Source organism: Equus caballus, chromosome 1, assembly GCF_041296265.1.
Source record: "Equus caballus isolate H_3958 breed thoroughbred chromosome 1, TB-T2T, whole genome shotgun sequence".
Lineage (NCBI taxonomy): Eukaryota > Metazoa > Chordata > Mammalia > Perissodactyla > Equidae > Equus > Equus caballus.
In genome coordinates, this window is record NC_091684.1 from 87,294,236 (window position 1) to 87,318,988 (window position 24,753).

A 24,753-nucleotide genomic window follows, 5' to 3' on the forward strand; every position below is an offset into this window, starting at 1 on the left:
TCTTAAAATTTGAGTAGGATTTGAAAGGACAGGGCTTCCAAGCAAAGCAAACAGCTTGATAGGGAGCTATGAGAAATAGGTGTTGCGAAGTGTAATGTAAGAAACAAGGCTGGAAAGAGTTCTGGGGACAGATCTTGGAGATTCTTGTAGACAAGAAGCTTAAGGTTTATTTAGAGTTTATTTAGAGAGGCAACAGAGAGCCATGGAAGGTTTTAAGCAGAGATTGACATTTGATAGAATTCTGGTAGCTGTGAGGATTTGAGGGTGACCAGATGTCCATCACAGATAGCATTTAGAAGTCTGACAATAATCCAGGTGTGAGAGGTGATAAGAGCCTGCATTATAGCACTGTACTGGGGATGAGAAGAGTTCAAGAAACAGGAAATAGTCAGTAGAACCTGGAGACTGACTTGATGTGGATAAAGGAAAGGTAGTGGTCAAGGGTGGCTCCAGGTTTCTACATGGGAAATGGGTATGTTTTCCAAACAAACCAGAGAACCAAACAGGAAAAGTGAATGTAGGGCAGAAACGTGATGCAGATTTAGATTTGTTGCATCTGTGGTGCATTTAAGAAATCCAGTTGAATTTACAGAATGAAGCTCAGAAAGAAGGACTAAGCTGAAGGTATCAATTTTAGAGTCATATTAAACAATGAAGGGAATATATGAGAATATGACACAGTCCTTTCCTCAAGGAATGAACAGATGAACAGTCTCCTTGGAAAGATCATATAACATATAAAAAGTGAACAGTTAATGTTAAACTGTAGAAATAACTAAGTACAGTTGGAATTCAAAGAAAATACAGGTTAATGTGGCTAGGAATACTCAACAAAAAAATCTCTAGTAGGAAATTCTAGAGTCCAAGGTACTCACATATCAAGTGTGCGTTAGTATAAAGTATGCCATATTTTTTCACATTGAACATCTTTTTGTAAAAATTTGTATTTGTTGATTTGCTTTTAAAGTTATATTTTTGTCTTATTTTTTTAAATTTTACTATCTCAAAAAATTTTTTGATTCTAGATGGCAAGATCTTTCAGGAGAAAGTACAGTCAATCATGTACCTGAGGCATTCCAGCAGTGGAGGCAAGTCTGTTACTAGCCCTGGATTTATGGTAATAAGCCCGTCTGGTTTTACCGCTTCACCACCTGAAGGTAAAAATAACAATAATGAAATTATAACCCTTCCTGATTTAGTTCTGAATGTTAATAGATAAATAAATTATGCATATTTTAGCAGTATAGTATAACCTGATATTTAGACTAAATAAACGGAAGGTTAAACTTAAAAATTATAGAATATATTTAAGAAATCCATTTCACTATTCTCTGGTATCAGTAACTCATAGTCAATATAACAAGAGAGACTCAGGAGAACTTAGGAAATGGATGAGGCTCATGTTATCTTGCTCTAGAATTCTCTCTCCCCTCTTATCATCATCGTTTGTTTTTTGTTAAGCTTCTGATTTATTTTCCCATTTTCTTCCAAAGTTTTGTTTGGCTTACTCTCCTTTCTACCTAAGGAGAATGGCCATCCAATACTCCAGCCTTCACAGTCCTTGACTCTGGAGACCTTTCCCTCTCCTTTGTCTACCAATATGTGTGCATCTATCTTGGACTTTATCATTATCAAGAAGGCTTCCTGCCTGTGAAACTCAGTATCCCACTCTCTAGTAACAACCTACTCTCTTTCTGGTTTCTTCATCACCATCCCAGGTACCCTCTGCTAGTTTTCCCGACCAAGCCTAGATCCTATTAGCCACTAATTTTCTTAACACTATCTTCAGTTTCCTTGTCCTCTTGGCCTTTTGGCATTCTTGACCTGAAAAACCATAATCTTGCCTCAGTCTAGCCATCCTCACACTGCTGAAAGCTGCTAGGGAAAGTCATCACTGAGAATTCCTCCCATTACAAGGGTCTCCAGCTGTACCTGGCCTTTTAATGCTGCCCTATAATTTTTCTGTGTGTTCAGAATCAATCCCCTCTTCTATTTTCATAGGAACTATATTCAAGTCTTTAAGCTTACAGTACTTTTCTACCTTCCTAATTTACTCTTTATGAAATGTCTCGTGTCTACTTTCATAGAGAAAAAAATAGATACATGTCTCCTAGTTGTGAACTGGCCATACGTCTTTTCCTTTCCTGACTGCCATCCTCTTCCATACAGAGATATTGCTTTTATTGTCAGTCCAACCTAGTCTTGTCTCTAGCTGTAATCCATACTATTAAATTGTGCAGGTAAAATAGAGATATCAATAGATAGGATGATATATATGGGTATTAATCTTCAGTTTTGTTTCTCTCTCAAAGTGTTTCAGTTATTCTCTAGCACATTTTATGGCCCTTTATTATAATATTTTAAGACAGTGTTTTAATTAGTTTTATTTGGATTTTTATAGGAAATGGCTATTTGTGTGTATGTGTTAGGAAGATTGGCCCTGAGCTAACATCTGTGTGAGTCTTCCTCTATTTTATGTGGGATGCCACCACAGCATGGCTTGATGAGCAGTGCTAGGTCTGCATTCAGGATCCAAACCTGTGAACCTTGGGCTGCCGAAGCAGAGCACACGAACTCAACCACTACGCCACCAGGCAGGTCCTGGAAATGGCTATTTTTATGAATCATTATGCATCACTCTGAAACATTTTCAAATACAATCACACCCCCATTTTCCCCAGGTCTTTTGAACAGAATCTTTTGGCAGCCTTACCCCTCCAGCCAAAATCTAGAAGTAACTAGGAAAAAAAATTACCGCAAAACCTATGCTCTAAAGCAGTTCATTCAGTGCCTATCAGTGCTTCTCAAGTTTTAGCACACAAAAAAATCACCTGGAGAGCTTGTTAAGACAGAGATCCCTGGTTCCGCCCTCATATGCTCTAATTCAGTAGATCCAGGGTAGAGCCTGAGAATGTGCATTTCGCAAAATCACACAGGTGGTGCTGATGTCCATGCTGCTTGTCCACAGACCACCCCTTCAGTAGCATTCTCTTATACCCCTGCACCTTCAGTGAGAGTGATTTTTCTGATCTCCTCCTACATAGAATATTAAAAGCTGCAAAATGGAGAACTAGAGCAAGAAGAGAAAAAACTATTTCTTCTCACTAATACAGCAGGAAGCAACTACAGAAATGGAGGGGAGAAAGAACGATCTAAGGCCATTTAGTCTAGTAATAATAACAACAAATACAACTGTTACCACCATTCATTGAGCACTTCTTATAGGCCAGGCACTATGCTAGGTATGTCACAAATATGATCTCACTTAAGCCTTAAAGCAACCTTGCAAAGTAGATATTCTGAAACCTTATTTTACATTTGCAGAAACACACTCATATAATTAAATGATTTACAGAAGGCCACCTAACTAACAGAACTATCACTTGAATCCAATTATAGCTAGTTGCAAAGCCCGCACTCTTTCCACTATATCAAACTGCATCCTAGTGACTTCTAGCCTGAGGGAAATTCTTTCACTTAATTCTGTTAATTTCACTGCAGTAGAAGCCTTAATCCTAATGACTTTGAATTGTTCAGCCAACATTATATTTTGTTAAGGAGGCAGGAAAAGATACACATTTTTAGAAGATTTTAATAAATAGTGATAAAAAGAATAATAGTTTTGGCACTTAAGAATTTGAAGCATTAGTTGCTAGGAACATTAACCTATATGGATTCTTTAACATTGCAAGATAAATGGACTATTGCTATACTTGTGACTGATAGTGGAGAAAATAAGTCATCCCACTTAATAGATTTTTAAGTGGCATTTTTCTGTCTATTCTTACCAGGAAACAATTCCTCCAATATTATTCCACGAAGGATGGCTGTCAACATGCTGCGTTCTAGAAGCCTGCCAGCATTTCCTACTTCTTCACCTCTAATGCAACCACGGAAACTGACTGGAAGTTTGGGTTGTAGTATTGACAAGTTACAAAATATTGCAGATAATTATGTTACTTCTCGCCCAGAGAAATGGAATCCTCTGGGGAGTTCCGAGACACTGAAAACAGGCAAAGAAGATGCATTTCTCAGTAGCTGTGAGTCTGCAAGAACTGTTTGTGAAATGGAAGCTGTCCTTCCAGCCCAAGCCTCTGTCAGTGGTGTCCCAAAAGGATCATTGGGATTTCCAGTGGTCAAAGAGTTGGGAGCAGAACCCAGATCAGACGATGACAGTCCTGGGGATGAGTCCTGCCCACGCCGACCTGATTATCTCAAGGGACTGGCCTCGTTCCAGGGAAGCCACAGCACTATTGCAAGCCTAGGGCTAGCTTTTCCTTCACAGAATGGAGCTGCAGCCGTTGGCCGTTGGCCAAGTCTTGTGGATAGGAACACCGATGATTGGGAAAACTTGGCCTTTTCTCTCCGTTATGAACCAAACTACAACAGAACTACAAATGCTCACAGGTACTCACATGTTTTTGCACACTGCCCCCCACCCTTTTTTTAAACTATTCATAGAAGATTCTCTACACTTCTAGAAGTACTTTCATTATGTTGCTTCTTATAATATAACATATATATTAATAACAAACAGAAAGATACCTTTCTCTTTGTTTTAATACTAGATAATATTGAATTCTGTACTTAACCAAAAGCTAAACCATAAGTAGCTCTCAAAGAAAAAAATATCTTATAGTTTATTTAATTCCTTATTGCTATTGGATAAAAACTTTTCAGTTCAGGGAAATTATAAGGTTTATTAGTTTCCAAAAGCACTAAAGTAGCACTATCCAATGAATCTTTCTGTGATGGTGGAATTTGGATCTGTGCTGTCCAATATAGTAGACACTAGCCACATATGCCTATTGAGCACTTGAAATGTGGCTTGTGCAACTGAGGAACTGAATTTTTTATTTAATTTTAAATAGGTTAAATAACACAAGTGTCTAGTGACTACTGTGTTGGACATCATAGATATGGAATAGAATAGTGCTTAGTAGACTAATGCCTAAAATATCGGTGATAAACACTGATGGCAAATTTATTAATCACAGTTAAATTAGGAAATGTTCTTTAAACCTTATGAACTTTTGTTTCACATGTTAAAATTATTACTGTTCATCACAGTTCTTAAGGTAATCATCATGTACATTTCTCCCTGTTGTTGTGTTAGTAAGACTTTTTGGGTCTCTGTTTTAGTGTAACTGAAGACTGTTTGGTACCCATATGCTGTGGATTATATGAACTCTTAAGTGGAGTTCTTCTCATCTTGCCTGATATTATGCTTGAAGATGTGATGGACAAGCTTATTCAAGCAGATACGCTTTTAGTTCTTGTTAACCACCCGTCACCTGCTATACAACAAGGAGTTATTAAAGTAAGGGCGAAAATTAGATGTGTTGTTTTAATTCAGAAAAATAAGTATATGTGTAACTTAAAATTTGAATACATATGTTAAAGTAGACCTAAAGCTTTAGTTTATACTTAGGAAGTAATAAACTGATATTGTTTGTTACTTCTTACTCATGTTTTTATATGTTTTATCATCCAATTTTAAGTCTCTCTCCATATATTGATTCATATCAATATGTTTTTTTAAGTCTACCAATTACTAGGAACGTGTAGTTCATTGGAAATCTCTCCTGCAGTGTAGTATCGAATCTTAGACATTTGCTTCAGGTTTCAGCTCAGATGTCACCTTTTCAGAGGGGCCTTCCCTGATCACCTTTCAAAATAGCCTCCTCCTATCTCTACTTCTCATTTACTCCATCATAGCATCCTAGTTATGTTTTTTAATTATCTTTTTAATTTATTTCTGTACTTGTTTTTTTAATTTCTCACACTGAAATATAAGCTCTATGAAGGTAGGCATCTTGTGTCTAGTATATAATAGGTACTAAGTATATTATTGAATGAATGAATGCTTGATATAAATAGAAAACAACCCGATAGTGAAATGATCTTTTAAAGATTCTTGTTTTCTTTAGTCTGACTTGACATGGGATATTGTTTAATCACTTGCAGTTCAACCCACTATTTTTTGAATATCCATTCCTTGTACAAAACACTGGGCTAGTTGCTATATAGGGCATAAAGGGGAATAATAAGCCCATACATTCAAGAAGTTTATAGTCTAGTTGGGGAGAGAAACATATAGCCAACTAAGTAAAATGTAACGAATTCTGTGATGACTGCTTCCATGGCAGTATTAATAAAGAAGAGTGGGAACATAGGAAGATCAGTTAATCCTGATGTGTGTACCAAGGAGGGATTCATGCAAAAGGTGTATTCTGTATTATGCTGGAAACTTAGAAAGCTTTTTAAGTAAGGCGGTAAATAGATGTGTGTTTTGGGAAGAATAGTCAATCACCACTGTGAGGGAGTGATTGCAGGGGAGAGAAAGGTGGAAATATTCTTAGTAGGCTATCACAGTAGTCCAGGGGAGAAATGATGAGTTCCTATTCTAGGCAAGTGGAAAGTCCTATTCTGGAGTTCCTATTCTGGGGAAGTAGAAAGTCAAAGGACAGAGATTTGAGAAACATTCACTGGAATAGAAGAGAGGTACAAATTACACAGGGGGAATCAAAACAAGAAAAGCAAAAGTGAGGTTAGCCTTGAAATCTAGGAGGATGGTGCCACTGTGCTCTAAGGTCAGAACCACAGAAGAAGCAAGTTTGGAAGGAAAAGTAATTAATTTGGTTTTACATATGTTGCATTTAAGCTGCTAGGGAAGGACGAAAATTTAGGCCTGTGCTTAGGATAAATAAGCTGTCAAGAAGTCTAGAAATAGAGGTCTAGGCTATGTATATGTGCATTTGCAGAGAGAGCATAGTACAGTGTTGACTGATTTTTTTTCCTTCATTCGGCTCAAATATTCTACTTAAAACTCGACGAAGGCTGCCAGACTACTAGGTGTCCATGCTCAGCTAAAAAGCCAGCTTTCCCATTACAAAAGTATTAAGATCTCCGAGGTAGAGTCATCATTAGCATTCTATAGTAGTCAGAGACAAAGTTCATTTCTGTTTTGCTATGGAGGTGGCATATATTTTTTTGAGCTTTCTGTGTTCATAACTTACAAATACAAATATAATACACTGATTTATATACATTACATAAAATTTTTAATACATTATCTAAACTGTCTTAAATTTTTTCCTTAGCTATTAGATGCATATTTTACTAGAGCATCTAAAGAACAAAAAGATAAATTTCTGAAGAATCGTGGCTTTTCCTTGCTAGCCAACCAGTTGTATCTTCATCGGGGAACTCAGGAATTGTTAGAATGCTTCATTGAAATGTTTTTTGGTCGACGTATAGGCCTTGATGAAGAGTAAGTGGGTTCTTCCCTCCACTGTAATTGGAGATCTTTTCTCCTAAACATAAAATTTATTAAACTCACTCTTAAAACTATTTTGTCACGTTTAGAAAAAATCTGCTAAAAGTAATTTTCCAGGTGAATCAATTTATTATTTTCCATATGATTTCTTTCTAGTATAACTTATTGCTTTGTCTTGCATTCACTAGCTAGAAACTAGAAACAAATAAAAATGCTGCATCAAATGAAAGAAAGTGATAGTTAAGATTTGGCATAGGTATTAACATAAGAAGGAAGAAGAAAAAATTGGCCATGAAAACCCTATGAATAACAGCAGAGCATTGTCTGATGTAGTGCTGGAAGGTGAGAGGATGGCACAAAAAGACCAGAGTTCCGCTTTGCTGTACACGGGGTCGCTAGGAGTCAGAATCAACTCCACAATACTAACAACAAAAATTAACATAAGAAGATTAACTGAAAAGAAAGGTGGCTCATGTACTCTCAGCCACAGATTACATGAATGACCCTTAGAGAAGCCAGTCAGTCCCCTCAGATCCTTCAGCTTATCTGGGAGAAGGGTAAATCCCTCACCTGGAATTCCTGGAATACTGATTGCTGAGATTTGACCCTGGTGTAATGCTGAAGGATTAGCAAATAAGTACAAAAATAAAAGGATATTTTCTCCCAAACCAAAAGTTTGGCAGAAAAATTGAACTGTTATTTCTGACTATGGTAGAGTACGAAAAAATGTGTCTCTGTCTTAAGTGTCATCCTACTTATTAAGTCAACCAGTTCAGACCTTGAGGAATTTACTTATGACTTGTGGTAATGACAATAGTATTTTTCATTTGCATACAGCTTTTGGCTCTTTCACAGCAATTCTGCATTATCTCATTTGATTCTCACAACAGTCTTGAGTAGAAAGAGGGCAAATATCACCACATGTATTTGATAGATAAGGAAAATGAGGTACAAAATACTTAAATAATTTCCCTCTATTACAGAGGCAATAGTATTGGGACACGGATTCAGTATTCATTCCCTTTGCTAGACCTCTTTTTACTAGCTCACTGTCTCTCAAATACTATGCTATTAGTATTTTCCTGTGTACTTGTTACATAGCCCCTAAAGCAAGGGTTCTTTGAACCCCTAAGGACAAATCAGTCAGTTAAAACCATGAAATTGTATACATGTTTCATTTGAATATTTGTGTATTTACTTGGGGATAGACTTCTAGCAACACCTTTTATCTTATTATTGGAGAAATCTATGATCTAAAAAAGATTAAGAATCCTTACTCCCCAAATTTGTTTTTTATAGTCTTAAAATCAGGTTAACAAAACAGCTCATATTGCAATCATTTTTTTCTTATGTAGTGGTTAATTGCTTCTAACATGCTCCTGTGTATTATTTATTATAGATTTGATCTGGAAGACGTGAAAAACTTGGGACTTTTTCAGAAGTGGTCTGTCATTCCTATTCTGGGACTAATAGAGACCTCTCTGTGTGACAACGTGCTCTTACATAGTGCTCTTTTACTTCTTCTCCAAATATTAAACTCTTGTTCTAAGGTAGCAGATATGTTGTTGGATAATGGTCTGCTCTACGTGTTATGTAATACAGTAGCAGCCCTGAATGGATTAGAAAAGAAGTAAGTTTTAAATCATTATTTAAAACTACATCTGGTAAATACTTCGGAAAGCGAAAACGTTGATGATAGGTTACGTTTTTCATAATCCTTTCAAAGAACATTTTTCCTACAAAACTGATTAGTATATGGCAGAGAACTTGAGACTGAATGTCTCACTTCAAAAGCCTCTGTTTTGAGCTTGCCATGCCAGCCTACTTTTAGCATACTGTATCACTGTCTACTACCATAAATTAATTTCTCATAGCCAAAAGTACATTGGCAGCACTAAAAAATTTGTTAGGAGATTATATTTTTGTTTGGATTTTGTACCTTTGGCATCTGCAGTTATGGTGTACAGTATAATATTGTTATTAGCATAATGTTAAAATCTAAATCTCCAGAAGCATCATCTTATTGCACATTAAACTGTTAAATATTGTGTATATTTTTGCAGAGAAAACAGAGCATATCCTTGGTGATTTGCTAGGCCAAGGAGGCTATCTGAGTACAAGAGAGACTTTTTGTACTCAACTCAGTTCAGTCTTTATTGGGCATCTATTATATTTAGGATCTGTGTGTCTGAGGCATATAGGAAATACAAAGTATTATATTTCCTCAAAACGCTTAGTCTTGATTATAATACAATGCATGAAATTGGTGAAACTTGAGAAGGTGATGGCAGGCTTCTTCTAAAAGTAGTTTGTTGTTTTTTTAAAAAAATAAATTGTGCTTACTGAATGTCCCCATATGCTACTGTATTAATTGCCGAAGACAGCTACCATTGCTAACTCTTGCTTGATTTTGAAAAAGTGCATGGAGAGAAGTATTTAGGCTTAATATCACACACTGAGGTGGATTATCAAGGTTAAAAATTGAGGGACAGGGACCGGCCCAGTGGTGCAGCAGTTGAGTTCGCACGTTCTGCTTCTCTGCAGCCCGGGCTTCAGCAGTTCGGATCCCGGGTGAGGACATGGCACCACTTGGCAAAGAGCCATGCTGTGATAGGCATCCCACGTATAAAGGAGAGGAAGATGAGTATCGATGTTAGCTCAGGGCCAGTCTTCCTCAGCAAAAAGGAGGTTTGGCAGTAGTTAGCTCAGCGCTAATCTTCCTCAAAAAAAAAAAAAGATTGAGAGACGGAAGTAGCTAATTCATATTTGTTGGGTATTTATAAGTGATTAATATGTGTTCAAATCTACTATCTCTCTTAATCCTTAAAATAACTATAACTTATATAAGTGAGATTCAGAGAGGTTAATTAATATATTCAAATTCACATTCTCTGAGAAGCCTTCTTTGAATGTTCTTATACAAACCCACAAAATCTTCATCTTTAGTATGGAAGAAACCTACCTGTGTGTTGTCTTGTGTTAATCTCTGTTGTTGCACTTACTACCATTTACTGTTTATAGTTAGCTCTTGTTGGCCCTCTGCAAGACCAAACTTCTTGACAAAAGCCACAACGTATCTTATTTCTATACCTAGCATCCAATTGATATTACCTGCCGTAAATAAGCATGAATAAATATTGACTGTATGTGAATGCATGAATGCTGGTAGAATGAGAAGTTAAACCAGTTTTCTTTGTCTTAAATTATTCTTTTTCTTTAGTGTTCCTTTGAATGAATACAGATTGCTTGCGTGTGATATACAGCGACTTTTCATAGCAGTTACAATTCATGCCTGCAGCTCCTCGGGCTCACAATATTTTAGAGTTATTGAAGACCTCATTGTACTGCTTGGATATCTTCAAAATAGCAAAAACAAGAGGACACAAAGTAAGGCTTAATTTTTGTGGATTTCTGGAGGAGTTGTATAGTAGCCAAAAATGTTATTTGAACCTAATCTCTTTCTTCTTAGAAACTGTTTTACTGAAGATTTATACTTACTTTTGTGATGATATCTATCAGCTTTAAAAAGAAGGTTTTTTAAGTGGCAAAAATGTTTAAAAAGTGATGGCCTCGATGTAGTTAATAGCTGGCAGCATGTCCTTAAAAGAAGTTGATGATTTTTCTTACCAAGTAGAATTTCAAGGCTTATGTTGAATAAGAATGTCTTTTAGTTTCTTTAATGGCAGATATTAAAGTGAATGTGAAAAAGAAAAATGTGAGAATTTCTGGTTAAACTTTTGCCTTGTATATTAAAGAGCCTATTCTTTAAAACAATTACATAGAATAAAATAAATTTGTGTGCTAATATTTTTCCATTGAATTTTTATAGTGACCATTTGGAAATTCACTTTAAAATTGCTTTTAAAAACAGTTGAAAAATGTTTACTACCATCAAGAACCCATGTTGATCAAAATTTTTAAATTCATGTCTAATAAAATATTATTGGCAGTTTAGATATTGCATGATATTAAAATCAGTTCAATAAAATTAACAACCACATAGCTTGAAAATATTCTAGTATCTTCTGTTTTTAGATATGGCTGTTGCACTACAGTTTAGAGTTCTCCAGGCTGCTATGGAGTTTATAAGGACCACTGCAAATCATGACTCTGAAAACCTTACAAATTCATTCCCGTTACCTTCTGCTCCCCATCATGCAATATTTCAAAAGCGGAAGAGCATTGCTGGTGAGTATTGAAATAATTTGTGTGTGTGTGTGTGTGTGTGTGTATGTGTGAGGAAGATTAGCCTTGAGCTAACATCTGTTGCCAGCCTTCCTCTATTTTTTGTATGTGGGATGCTACCACAGCATGGCTTAATGACTGCTGCATAGGTCCAAGCCTGGGATCTGAACCTGTGAACTCTGTACCGCCAAAGCACGGCATGTGAACTTAACCACTATGCCACCAAGCCAGCCTCATGAAATAATATTTTAATAATTATAAATTGAAGATAGCTTGACTCTCCTATATTCTGATGCCATTCACATCTTAAGAGTATTTCTTAGTTTAAAAAGTCAAACTAGGGCTGGCCCTTTGGCCTAGTGGTTAAGTTCAGTGGTCTCTGCTTCAGAGGCCCAGCTTTGGTTCTCGGGCACGCACCTGCACCACTCATCAGTGGCCATGCTGTGGTGGCATCCCATATACAAAATAGAGGAAGATTACACGATGTTAGCTCGGGGCCAATCTTCCTCTCACACACACAAAAAAAGTTAAACTATAAAATTTGAGAAAGTTTTTCTCCTAGAGGAAACTGTTCTACTGCTTTCTTTTCAGTGCTTTTCTTATTTAATTATCTCTTGAGCACCTACCATATGCTAAGCACCGTGTTAAATGTTGATGATACAATGATCAAAAAAGCAGACACAGATTCTGCCCTTGCTGAGATTATAAAATTGTAAAGAAATATAGAACATAGGAATAGAGACAACAACAGGGCAACCTGATTTGCATCAGGAGTTAGAGAAGTCTCTGAGGAGGTGAGGTTTCAGTATAGACATAAAAGGGTAAGAAAGGAGTTAGCAAGGCAGGGAGTCAGAGGAAGAGTGTTACAGACAGAATGAGTGGCTTATGTGACAGTTCCAAGGCAGAAAAAGCTAAGCTTGTTCAGAGAGCTGAAAGAAAGCAATTTAGCCAGAGTGTAGTACTTGATGAGGAAGTGATATCAGATGAGAATATATGGGATGGCATGGGCCAGTTCACCTATAATCATATAGGCTGTGTTAAGAAGTTTAGATTTCATCCTAATGGGAAATTATCAAAGGTGTTTAAGTAAGAGGCGTGACATAATCAGAGTTTTATTTTATAAAGACTGCTCTGGCTTCTGTGTAGGGAGTGGATTAAAAGAGAGCAAGAGAGGTGGTGGGAGTCCAGGTGGGAGGCTATTGCAATGGTCAAGGCAGGAGATGCTGGTGGCTTGGACATGGTTAGTATGCATGTGACATAAGGGCTTGCTGTAAATTAGTACATATCATTAAATAATAGGTATTAATATTGTTAGTCTTCCTTATTTTTTCCACAGAATCCATTATGATCTTTATATACATAATCCAGAAAGATAGCATAAACACCTGCCCACATAGACATTAGATCTATATACACACATATACATGTACATGTATGTATGATAGTCGATATTTATGTACACACACACACACACCTATCTCCAAACAGAGTACTTGGGAAATTGTTTAAAGTTTAATCACTTTTTCAGTCTTAAGACCTTTTATATTCAAGTTTTTCTTCTACCTATGTTAAGGTACTTCATTGTGTTCAGTGCTATGCCAAATTTTAAAACCATGTGAAAAACTCATCTGTAGAGGAAAGCCTCTATATACCTTGGAAAGCAAATATACGTTGTTTTGCAGTAGTATGTTTAGATTAGGCTAAATAAAGCCTTCTGTAAATAGAAGTTCTAAAACATCTGCATAGCTAAACTTAGTGCCCCATACATCCTTCCTTCATTTAATATCTGAACACAATCTCTCCTCTTGAGCTGCCTTCCCAGTTGTATCTCTTTTGTCCCAGGTAGAATTCCATCTCACCAAATTTGGCAGTGATACTCAGCTTCCTACATGCCAAAAGACGACTTTGGGACCAGCTTTCCTTTTCAGGATTCCTTATGTAGTCAGTGACTCCTTAGTTAGAATTTACCCTTTGTGGATATAGGAAAGTGTACCTTTACTACTTTCACAAATTCCTGCTGTTTCTTCCTGGTTGATATTTCTCATTCTCATATCCGTTTCTTCTCTGCTTTTATACCTAGGTCCCTGGTGTAGTTTATGATCAATTTGTGCCCAGGCTAACGCAAATAGCGCTCTTGCTATTTTTTGTTTGGTCTGTGATTTCTCTAACAATCTGTCATCTCTCTCTTTAAATACTAGCATTTTTATCACCTTGAGCCTCAGAGCCCTGCATAGCTCCAAGTTTGTTATTGTTTATTTTTGGTTTGAGTCGTTTTAAAGTGGATAATGGACTTTTAATCCTTTTTCTAAATTATTCTCCTTTTTTTTCTGATTCCTCTAGCCTCTTATACCGGGCTTATGTTTTTCACTCTCTCTAAGTAAATGCAATTGCTGTAAGCCACATGAGGCTTATAGAATCCTACAAATTTCGAGTTTGATAAAAGACCCTCGAAGTCATCTAGTCCAGCTTCCTCATTTCACAGATCCACTGAGGCGTAGAATTAGAGACTGCTAGATCAAGAATACCTACACTCTTCCCTTTGTATCCTATACCACATCTACTCATTCCAGGTCTGTCATATCTTTAGGACTCATCTCTCAGGGCTCTCCCAAGAATTCTTCCTGTTTTAAATGCTACCTTATTTGAATTCTGTATTTGCGAACCCAGTTTACAAAATACCACTTTATGTGTGTTAAGTTGCTGCTTTGCATTCCTTCCATGTTGTTTTACACACATATTTGGGAAAGACTGTGTTTTATTTCTTCACTATTAGTCAAAAGTTATTGTTGAAAGTATATTGGCTTTGTACACTATAGGTACAAAATACCAAAGCTCCTCTGTTTCTGAGCAGTATCATTATAAAACCCATTTAAGTCCGTTTGTTCATGGTACTAAAGTGACTGAGAGGGATTTGTATTTCCATCATTTAGATAATGAACTGTTCCTTCAAAGATTTAAAACAAGCTGTTCTCATTAGTGACAAATGTTTTAGGGGAATGGTTTTTCCTAAATAGACTCATTTGGCATTTATTGAAAACTGCTGAGACAAGTGACACCTCCAACCCCACTGTCACCCCCTGTACCTCCAGCAGGAATTCATGGGGACAGCTGGCAGCTGCAGCTTCTATTATGGCCACACACTACATTTTTTGAAAATAGACAGATTGACTCAGACTGTGAACCCCAAGATATCCCTGGCTTAGGACCAAAGTTTCTTCAGCAGCACTTTCATACATCTAGATTTTAACTTCTCCCTCTTAGAGGAGTTGGGTACTGTTTTACTGCGGGTTAGTCATCTTACAGCCTAACTCATGTGTACCATTCTTCTGCTCTACAGCCCGTGGTTCCCTACTGCCCAGCAAACAAAGCACTGACTCCTTAGCTCGGTGTCTTTTTGTAGTATAGAGATATGTGAGAGAGAGAGAGATGTGATTTTGCCTAAATGATGTCATATTCTACCTACTGTTTATAAACTGATTTCTATTTCTAATCAATACATTGTAGACATCTTTCCATATAATATAAATGTTCTTTATGTTTAATGAATGCATAATGATCTATTATATTGATTTGCCATGATCTTCTTCCCTAATGTTTATCATGAACAATGTTTTTTTACTTGTTTGTTTTTGCTATTATAAACAAGGTAGCAGTGTACATTCTTTTAAATGTATTTTTTTCACTTTGCTTATCAATTTGAAAAACATAACCTTAATGCATGAAGGTAGACATGAGCATTAGGGTATTATTTAAAGTGCTACACATATATTTAAAATGTCATAAATAAATATAGATGGACATATAAATGTTGTATTAATATAATTCTCACACTGATGAACTTCCTTTATATTTCAACCATTAATAACAGTACCAACTATTAACAACTTTTGATTCTTTGGATGAACATTCATTGTGTTTTATGTCCATTTTATTTAATCTGCAAAACAACCCTCTTTATCCATTCATTTAACTATCAAATATTTATTGAACATCAACCATGAACCAGTTATTATTTTATCTGCCCTCATGGAACTTGTATTTTACTGGAGAAAATGGTCAATAAGCATGTAAACAAATACATTTAGTATACTGTCAGATAGTGGCAAAACTCTACTTGTGAGGTAGGCTCTATTTTACTTTTTAATCCACATCTTATGTGTGAGGAAAGCGAGGCTTAGAAAGAAGTATACTTAAGGCCACACCAGCTCGGTGTAGCTTCACAGCATGAGTGCTGAAATACCCTCCCACTTTTTTAAGTACATAGTACCGAAGACTTAACATTTCCTTATTCAGTATATTGCTGTGCCTCGGAATTATGATTATCAGCTGCTTATACAGCATGACAGTTGTCAGAGATGTAGACAGTAGGAAGAATCTGCTTAAACTAAGGACATAATCTGACAATATTACCTTGAGCATATCTCAGATATGACTTTTTTTCCTTTTTATTTGCTTAATTTTTGTCTCAAAATGACTCTACCCACCAAAATATGTTAACTGATCAAAAATACTGATTACATGCAAAACTGGACAATCTAAAATGCTATTAAAATATTTAAATATCTTGCAGGATAAGTCGTTAAAACCTATCATAATTTAGTCATATGTGAGTAATGTTTACAGAGGCTACTTATGGAAATTGATATATGTTTTCATAATTTAAAACAAAGGTTCAATTCCAATGAAGGGTTCCATTATTCCTCATCTACCAAGACGTCATTTTGGTTCCTATGGTCAACTTCCAATGCCCTTCTCCTTCAGTCCATTAAATCGAGACTCATCCCCGTTTTCTCCTGGATCCACTACCTGTGTGGTACCTCTCGAAGCAGGTGCGGTAATGGTGCAGGAACGCCACTCCAACCTGTTCAATCTGAGGAAACATTTCTCAGGAAATGCTTTTGTAGGATTGAATCCCAAGGGATGCATATGCACCAAATCACTTTAATAGCAAATCACTGGAATTATATTCACCTTTCTGATCTCTTCATTTTCATTTGACTGATTTCTACTCTGTCACTATATATACTTTTCAAAACTACTTTATAAAATTGAACGATGGCAATTATCCAGAAAGAGTAATATTCTTACTAAAACGTGGTGTGCTTTAAAAATCTGTTGGTTATTTTCGAATACTAGGAAGTGAAACAGTATTTGAAAATATTTTGTCAAAGCATTCTGAACTCCTTAGGGCCGGCCCCATGGCCGAGTGGTTAAGTTCACGTGCTCCACTTCAGTGGCCCAGGGTTTCTCTGGTTCGGATCCTGGGTGCGGACATCACACCACTCATCAGGCCACGCTGAGGCAGCGTCCCACATCCCACAACTAGAAGGACCCACAACTAAAATATACAACTATGTACTGGGGGGATTTGGAGAGAAAAAGGGAAAAAAAAAAGAAGATTGGCAATAGTTGTTAGCTCAGGTGCCAATCTTAAAAAAAAAAATTCTGAACTTCTTAAACCCTTTTAATTCTTTGAGTTTTTCAGAAGACTCAAATTTTGCCAAATGGTATCCATCCCATTAAGCTACGGTACTAGCTTCAACATTCTTATTTAGGATTTTGAAATCAGAAGTACTGTTGCACTTCTTCAAAGGAGAAACATCACTTTCTCTTAATCACTCTCTTTCTTTTGTACAAATTAACTTTGAATTAAATAAGATTCTTTTCATAGTCTGATAATCAAAATGTTGCAGCAAAAATAGTTTCCTTGAGCCTTGTTAATGCTAGTATTTGACATTTTAATTTATATACTTGAAGGTCCTCGAAAATTTCCCCTTGCTCAAACTGACTCTCTTCTGATGAAAATGCGTTCAGTGGCAAGTGACGAACTTAATATGATGATGCAACGGAGAATGAGCCAGGAGAACCCTGTCCAGGCAACCGAGACAGAGCTTGCACAGAGACTGCAGAGGCTCACCATTTTAGCAGTTAACAGGATTATTTATCAAGGTAGGACTAGACAATAAATATGTTCTTGCTCAGATATTAAATTAGTAGGAAAATATTTAAGAGGGAACTGATAAGTGTTCAAATTTTTAAACAGCATTATTTTTTCATTCTTAACATCCACACTATTAAAACAACTTCTTATTTGGAACTAATTGGAGGTCTACTTTTGTTTTTAATTGAGTTCATAATAGTTTACATCAATGTGAGATTTCAGTTGTACATTATATCTTGACTGTCACCACATAAGTGCTCCCCTTCACCCCCTGTGCCCACCCCTGTCTCCCCTTCCCCTGGTAACCACTGAACTGTTTTCTTTGTCCATGTGTTTGTTTATATTCCACATATGAGTGAAATCCTCTGGTGTTTGTCTTTCTCACTCTGGCTTATTTTGCTAAGCATAATTCCCTCTAGGTCCTTCCATGTTGTTGCAAATGGGATGAATTTGTCTTTTTCTGTGACTGAGTAGTATTCCTTTGTATATATACACCACATCTTCTTTATCCAGTCATCAGTCGATGGGCACTTGGGTTGCTTCCATGTCTTGGCTATTGTGAATAGTGCTGCAACAAACATAGGGGTGCATATGTTTCTTTGGACTGTTCATTTCAGATTGTTTGGGTAGATACCCAGTAGTGGGATAGCTGGGTCGTGTGGTAGTTCTATTTTTAGTTTTTTGAGGAATCTCCATACTGTTTTCCATAGGGCTGCACCAGTTTGCATTCCCACCAGCAGTATATGAGGGTTCCCTTTTCTCCACACCCTCTCCAACATTTGTTATTTTTAGTCTTAGTGATTATAGCCATTTTAACAGGCGTAAGCTATCTTAGTGTAGTTTTGGTTTGCATTTCCCTGATGATTAGTGATGTTGAACATCTTTTCATGTGTTTATTGGCTATCTGTATATCTTTGGAAAAATGTCTGTTCATATCCTCTGCCGTTTTTTGATTGGGTTGTTTGTTTTTTTGTTCAGTTGTGTGAGTTCCTTGTGTATTATGGAGATTAACCCCTTGTCAGATATATTATTTGCAAATATTTTCTCCCAATTGGTGGGTTATCTCTTTGTTTTGATTCTACTTTCTTTGGCCTTGCAGAAGCTCATTAGTTTGATGAACTCCCACTTGTTTATTTTTTCTTTTGTTTCCCTTGTCTGAGAAGACATGGTATTCGAAAAGATCCTTTTTAGTTTGATGTCAAAGAGTGTACTACCAATGTTATCTTCCAGGAGTTTTATAGTTTCAGGACTTATCTTCAAGTCTTTGATCCATTTTGGGTTTATTTTTGTGTACGGTGTGAAATAATGGTCTACCTTCATTCTTTTGCATGTGGCTATCCAGTTTTCCCAACACCATTTATTGAAGAGACTGTCTTTTCTCCATTGTATGTATTTGGCACCTTTGTCAAAGATTAGCTGTCTGTAGATGTGTGGTTTTATTTCTGGGCTTTCAGTTCTGTTCTATTAATCTGTGTGCCTGTTTTTATACCATTACCATGCTGGTTTGATCACTATGGCTTTGTAGTACAGTTTGAAGTCAGGGATTGTGATACCTCCAGCTTTGTTCTTTTTTTCTCAGGATTGCCTTAGCAATTCAGGGTCTTTTGTTGCCCCAAATGAATGTTAGGATTCTTTGTTCTGTTTCCCTGAAGAATGTCATTGGGATTCTGATTGGGATTGCACTGAATCTGTAGATTGCTTTGGATAGTATGGACATTTTAACTATGTTTATTCTTCCAATCCATGTGCATGGAATCTCTTTCTATCTCTTTATGTCATTATCAATTTCTTTCAGTAATGTCTTATAGTTTCCTTTGTATAAGTCCTTCACCTCCTTGGTTAAATTTATTCCCAGGTACTTTATTCTTTTAGTTGTGATTGCAAATGGAATTGTATTCTTGAGTTCTCTTTCTGTAAGTTTGTTATTGGAGTATAGAAAAGCAACTGATTTTTGTAAGTTGATTCTGTACCCTGCAACTTTACTGTAGTTGTTAGTTATTTCTATTAGATTTCCAACGGATTCTTTGGGGTTTTCTGTATATAAGATCATGTCATCTGCAAACAGCGAGAGTTTCAGTTCTTCACTCCCTATTTGGATTCCTTTTATTCCTTTCTCTTGTCTAATTGCTCTGGCCAGGACCTCCAGTACTATGTTGAATTAGAATGGTGATAGTGGGCATCCTTGTCTCGTTCCTGTTCTCAGGAGGATGGCGTTCAGTTTTTGCCCATTGAGTATGATGTTGGCTGTGGGTTTGTTATATATGGCCTTTATTATGTTGAGGTAATTTCCTTCTATCCCCATTTTATTAAGATTTTTTATCATAAATGGCTGTTGGATCTTGTCAAATGCTTTCTCTGCATCTATTGAGATGATCATGTGGTTTTTATTCCTCAGTGTGTTGATGTGGTGTATCATGTTGATTGATTTGCAGATGTTGAACCATCCCTGTGTCCCTGGTTTAAATCCCACTTGATCATGATGTATGATCCTTTTGATGTATTGCTGAATTCAGGTTGCCAAAATTTCATGAGGATTTTTGCAGCTATGTTCATCAGCCGCATTGACTTGTAGTTCTCCTTTGTGTTGTCCTTGTCAGGCATTGCTATCAGCATGATGTTGGCCTCATAGAATGTGTTAGGAAGTGTTCCATCTTCCCTAATTTTTTGAAATAGCTTAATAAAGATAGGTATTAAATCCTCTCTGAAAGTTTGGTAGAATTCCCCAGGGAAGCCATCTGATCCTGAGGGTTTATGCTTTGGGATGCTTTTGATTACTGTATCAATCTCTTTCCTTGTGATTGGTCTATTCAGATTGTCTGTTTCTTCTTGATTCAGCTTTGGAAGGTTGCAAGTGTCTAAGAATTTATCAGTTTCCTCTAGATTTTCCATTTTGTTGACATATAGTTTTTTGTAGTATTCTCTTATAATCCGTTATATTTCTGTAGAGTCTGTTGTTATTTCTCCTCTTTCATTTCTGATTTTGTTTATTTGAGCTTTCTCTCTTTTTTTCTTTGTAAGTCTGGCTAAGGGTTTGTCAATTTTATTTATCTTCTCAAAGAACCAGCTCTTTGTTTCACCGATCCTTTCTATTGCCTTTTTTGTTTCAATAGCATTTATTTCTGCTCTGATTTTTATTTCTCTCCTTCTGCTGACTTTGGGCTTTGTTTGTTCTTCTTTTTCCAATTCAGTTAGGTGTAATTTGAGATTGCTTATTTGGGATTTTTCTTGTTTGTTAAGATGTGCCTGTATTGCATTGAATTTCCCTCTTAATATGGCTTTTGCTGCATCCCCTATGAGTTGGTATGGTATGTTATCATTTTCATTAGTTTCCAGATATTTTTTGATTTCTCCTTTAATTTCTTCAATGATCCATTGCCTGTTCAATAGCATGTTGTTTAGTCCCCACATCTTTGTCTCTTTCTCAGCTTTTTTTCTTGTAATTAATTTCTAGCTTTATAGCATTATGATCGGAAAAGATACTTATTTCAACTTTCTTAAATTTATTGAGGCCTGCCTTGTTTCCCAACATATGGTCTGTCCTTGAGAATGTTCTGTGCACACTTGAGAAGAATGTGTGTTCTGCTGTGTTTGGATGGAGTGTTCTATATATGTCTATTAACTGGTTTAACTTTTCATTTAATTCCACTGTTTCCTTGTGGTTTTCTGTCTGGATGATCTATCCATTGATGTGTGTGGAGCATTGAGGTCCCCTACTGTTATTGTGTTGTTGTTAATATCTTCTTTTAGGTTTGTTAATAGTTTCTTTATGAACTTTGGTGCTCCTGTGTTGGGTGCATAGATATTTATAAGTGTTATTTCTTCTTGATGGAGTGTCCCTTTGATCATTGTATACTGCCCCTCTTTGTCTCTCTTTACCTGTCTTATCTTGAAGTCTACTTTGTCTAAGTATTGCAACACCTGTTTTCTTTTGTTTGCCAATTAGCTTGGAGTATTGTCATCCACCCCTTCACTCTGAGCCTGTGTTTGTCACCGGAACTGAGATGTGTTTCCTGGAGGCAGCATATTGTTGGGTCTTGTTCTTTAATCCATCTCGCCACTCTGTGTCTTTTTATTAGAGAATTCAATCCATTTACATTTATTGTGATAATTGATGTATGAGGGCTTAATGCTGTCATTTTATCACTCATTTTCTGGTTTTCCTGCATTTTCTTTGCTTCTCGTCCTGTGTGTTTTGGTCTACCCATTGAATTATGTAGTTTTTTATGATGTGTTTCTTTGTTTTCTCCTTATTTATTCTTTGTGTCTCTGTTCTGCTTTTTTGTTTAGTGGTTACCCTGAGGTTTGTATTCAGAATCTCGTGTATAAGATAGTCCATTTTCTGATGACCTCTTATTTCCTTAGTCTAAACCGATTCAGTCCCTTTCCTCCTCCCCTCCTAAGTTGTTTTTCTCATATCTTATTCCATCTTGTGTTTTGAGTTTGTGGTTAAAATGAGAGGATTATCTTTGTTTTTTGGTGTTTTCATTCCATTTAGCTTAATGCTATACTTGAGTATTTGCTATCCTATTCTGATTCTGTCTACCTGTTTATCTCCTTACTCTGTGTTTTGTGACCCCTTTCTCTGCCTCCCTTTTTTTTTCAGGTATGAGGGCCTTCTTGACGATTTCTTGTAGGGGGAATCTTGTGGCTACAAATCCCTTAGCTTTTTGGGGGGAATGTTATTTCTCCCTCATATCTGAAGGATATTTTTGCTGGATAGAGTATTCTTGGCTGAAGATTTTTGTCTTTTAAACATTTGAATATGTCGTTCCATTCTCTCCTCGCTTGTAAGGTTTCTCCAGAGAAATCTGCTGAAAACCTTTGTAGGTTATTTTCTTCTGCCTTGCTGCCCTTAGTATTCTTTCTTTGTCACTCATTTTTTCCAGTTTTACTACTATATGCCTTCCTGTAGGTCTTTTTACATTGACAACTCTAGGAGCTCTGGAAGCCTGTTCCACACAGATGTCCCTCTCTTTCCCTAGGTTTGGGAAGTTCTCTGCTATTATTTCTTTGAACGTGCTTTCTGCTCCTTTCTCCTTCTCTTCTCCTTCTGGAATACCTGTAATTCTTGTGTTGCATTTCCTTGAGTTGGATATTTCTCGGAGACTTTCTTCATTTCTTTTTAGTCTTAGTTCTCTCTCCTCCTCTGTCTGGTGCATTTCAACCTGTCTATCTTGGATTATGCTGATGCACTCCTCTATGATGTCCACCCAAGCGTTCAGGGAATCCATACTTTGTTTTATCTCTTCCATGTGTCTTTCATCTCTAATGTTTCTGATTGATTCTTCTTTATAGTTTCAATCTGTTTTGTGAAGTAGCTCCTGAACTTGTTGAATTGTTTCTCTTCATTTTCTTTTACCTCGTTGAGTTTTTTGGTGATAGCTATTTTGAATTCACTGTCATTTAGATGACATATTTCTGTGTCCTCAGGACTGAATTCTGGGTACTTGTCATTTTCTCTCTGGTCTGGAGATTTGATGTAACTTCTGATGTTGTTAGAGGAAGTGGGTCGGGTCTTTTGCATTCTGGTATTATTTGGTTGCAGTTACCACCTGTCACCACTGGGTGGGGGTCGAGAGCCGTGTATTCTGAGCCCTACGCCTTTGGTCGAGATCCCAGGCAGTGGAGCTGCACTGGGTGGGTGGAGGGAGGGGCACTTCCTCCTGCATGCTCTCCAGGCATTCTCACTCTCGCTATCTGGTCTCCTGGGATGTTGGCTTGATGAGGTCACCCCCTGTGAAAGCTTTCGCCTCATTAGAGGGCTTCCCTCTAGGCTGCAAGGGCCCAAGGGCTTTGTTGGTGTTCCCGTGAATGAGCATCCTCTCCCCTGCTCCTTCCCTCTCGGATCTTCCCGTGGTTGCAGATTACAGACTTTAGCGGAGGGAGCAAAGTTCTCTCTTACCCCATTCCAGTTCCTCCGAGGGAGACTCCAGCCTCTCTGCCCTTCGTCATGTGGCTTCCTGTCTCTCCAGTGTTTTTGTGTTGTGTTAGGATGTCCTCTGTTGGAGTATGGATGCTCCTTTTCGTTGTATATTGGAGGGGAGAAAGTCCCAGGCAAGTTCACTCTTCCATGATGCTGACATCACTCCTCTGAAGTCCACTTTTTAACGTGTTAAATGCAGGCCTAGATTGACCATTGAGTTTTAAACAGTACAGCACCTCCAGTATATTTTTTTAACTTTCCTGTGAGGTAATCATAGAGTCACATGCAGTTGTTAAGAAGTATTACAGAGATCCCATGTACCCTTTACCCAGTTTCCCCCAGTGGATCATGCAAAACTATAGTCCAGTATCACTCCCAGGATATTGACATTAATACAGTCAAGAAATATCATTTCCATCACCACAAGGATCCCGTATGTAGACTTTCATAGCCACACCCACTTTCCTCCCATTACCACCCCCTCTTTAGTCCCTGGCAACCTCTAATCTGCTCTCCAATTCCATTTTTCATCATTTCAACAATATCATTTAGGGGCTGGCCCCGTGGCCGAGTGGTTAAGTTCATGCGCTCCTCTTTGGCGGCCCAGAGTTTTGCCGGTTCAGATCCTGGGCGTGGACATGGCACTGCTCATTAGGCCACATGGAGGTGACGTCCCATATGCCACAACTAGAAGGACCTACAACTAAGATATACAACTATGATGGAGGGTGGGTGGTTTGGGGAGATAAAGCACGAAAAACAAAAAGAAGATTGGCAACAGTTGTTAGCTCAGGTGCCAATCTTTAAAAAAAAAAGAATATCATATAAATGGACTCATACAGTATGTAGCCTTTTAAGATTGGCTTTTTTCACTGAGCATAATTCTCTGGAGAGTCATCCTGGTTGTTGCATGTATCAATAGTTTGTTCTTTTTTTTGTTTTTGCTGAGTAGTATTCCATAGTATGGATACACCACAGTTTGTTTAACCATTCACCTGAAAGAACATCTGTGTTGTTTCTACTTTTTGGCTATTGCAAATAAAGCTGACTGCTATAAACTTTTATGTGCAGGTTTTTGTGTGAACACATGTCTTCATTTTTCTGAGATAAATGTCAGAAGTGCAGTTGCTGGGTTGTATGGTAGTTGTGTGTTTTGTTTTTGTAGAGAAACTGCCAAGCTTTTCCTGAGTGGCTGTATAATTTTGCATTCCCACCAGCAATGTATGAGTGATGTAGTTTTCTTCATATCCTTACTAGTATTTGAAGTTGTCACTATTTTTAATTTTAGCCATTCTGTAGTGATATCACATTGTGCTTTCAATTTTCATATCTGTAATGGCTAATTATTTATATATTTATATATATAAGTTGTAATACCTAGAGCATCACTAAAAAGCTATGTGAAGAAATACACTCAAATGCACT

The 24,753-nt window shown here is 37.0% G+C and overlaps 1 protein-coding gene across 3 annotated transcripts in view; it reads left to right on the forward strand.

The window, feature by feature from the left end:
• The window catches only part of LYST (lysosomal trafficking regulator), a 180,101-nt gene that overhangs the window by 83,091 nt on the left and 72,257 nt on the right, over positions 1–24,753 (forward strand). The window contains exons 24-32 of one of the 3 annotated variants that reach the window (XM_023634282.2): positions 1,026–1,157; positions 3,792–4,407; positions 5,143–5,320; positions 7,104–7,273; positions 8,679–8,909; positions 10,500–10,666; positions 11,315–11,467; positions 16,135–16,293; positions 17,222–17,413. In XM_023634282.2, coding sequence (XP_023490050.1) covers positions 1,026–1,157; positions 3,792–4,407; positions 5,143–5,320; positions 7,104–7,273; positions 8,679–8,909; positions 10,500–10,666; positions 11,315–11,467; positions 16,135–16,293; positions 17,222–17,413 — 1,998 coding nt within the window. The remainder of the gene's footprint in view (positions 1–1,025; positions 1,158–3,791; positions 4,408–5,142; positions 5,321–7,103; positions 7,274–8,678; positions 8,910–10,499; positions 10,667–11,314; positions 11,468–16,134; positions 16,294–17,221; positions 17,414–24,753) is intronic. The other 2 variants (NM_001308950.2, XM_023635402.2) reach the window with 2 other exon arrangements.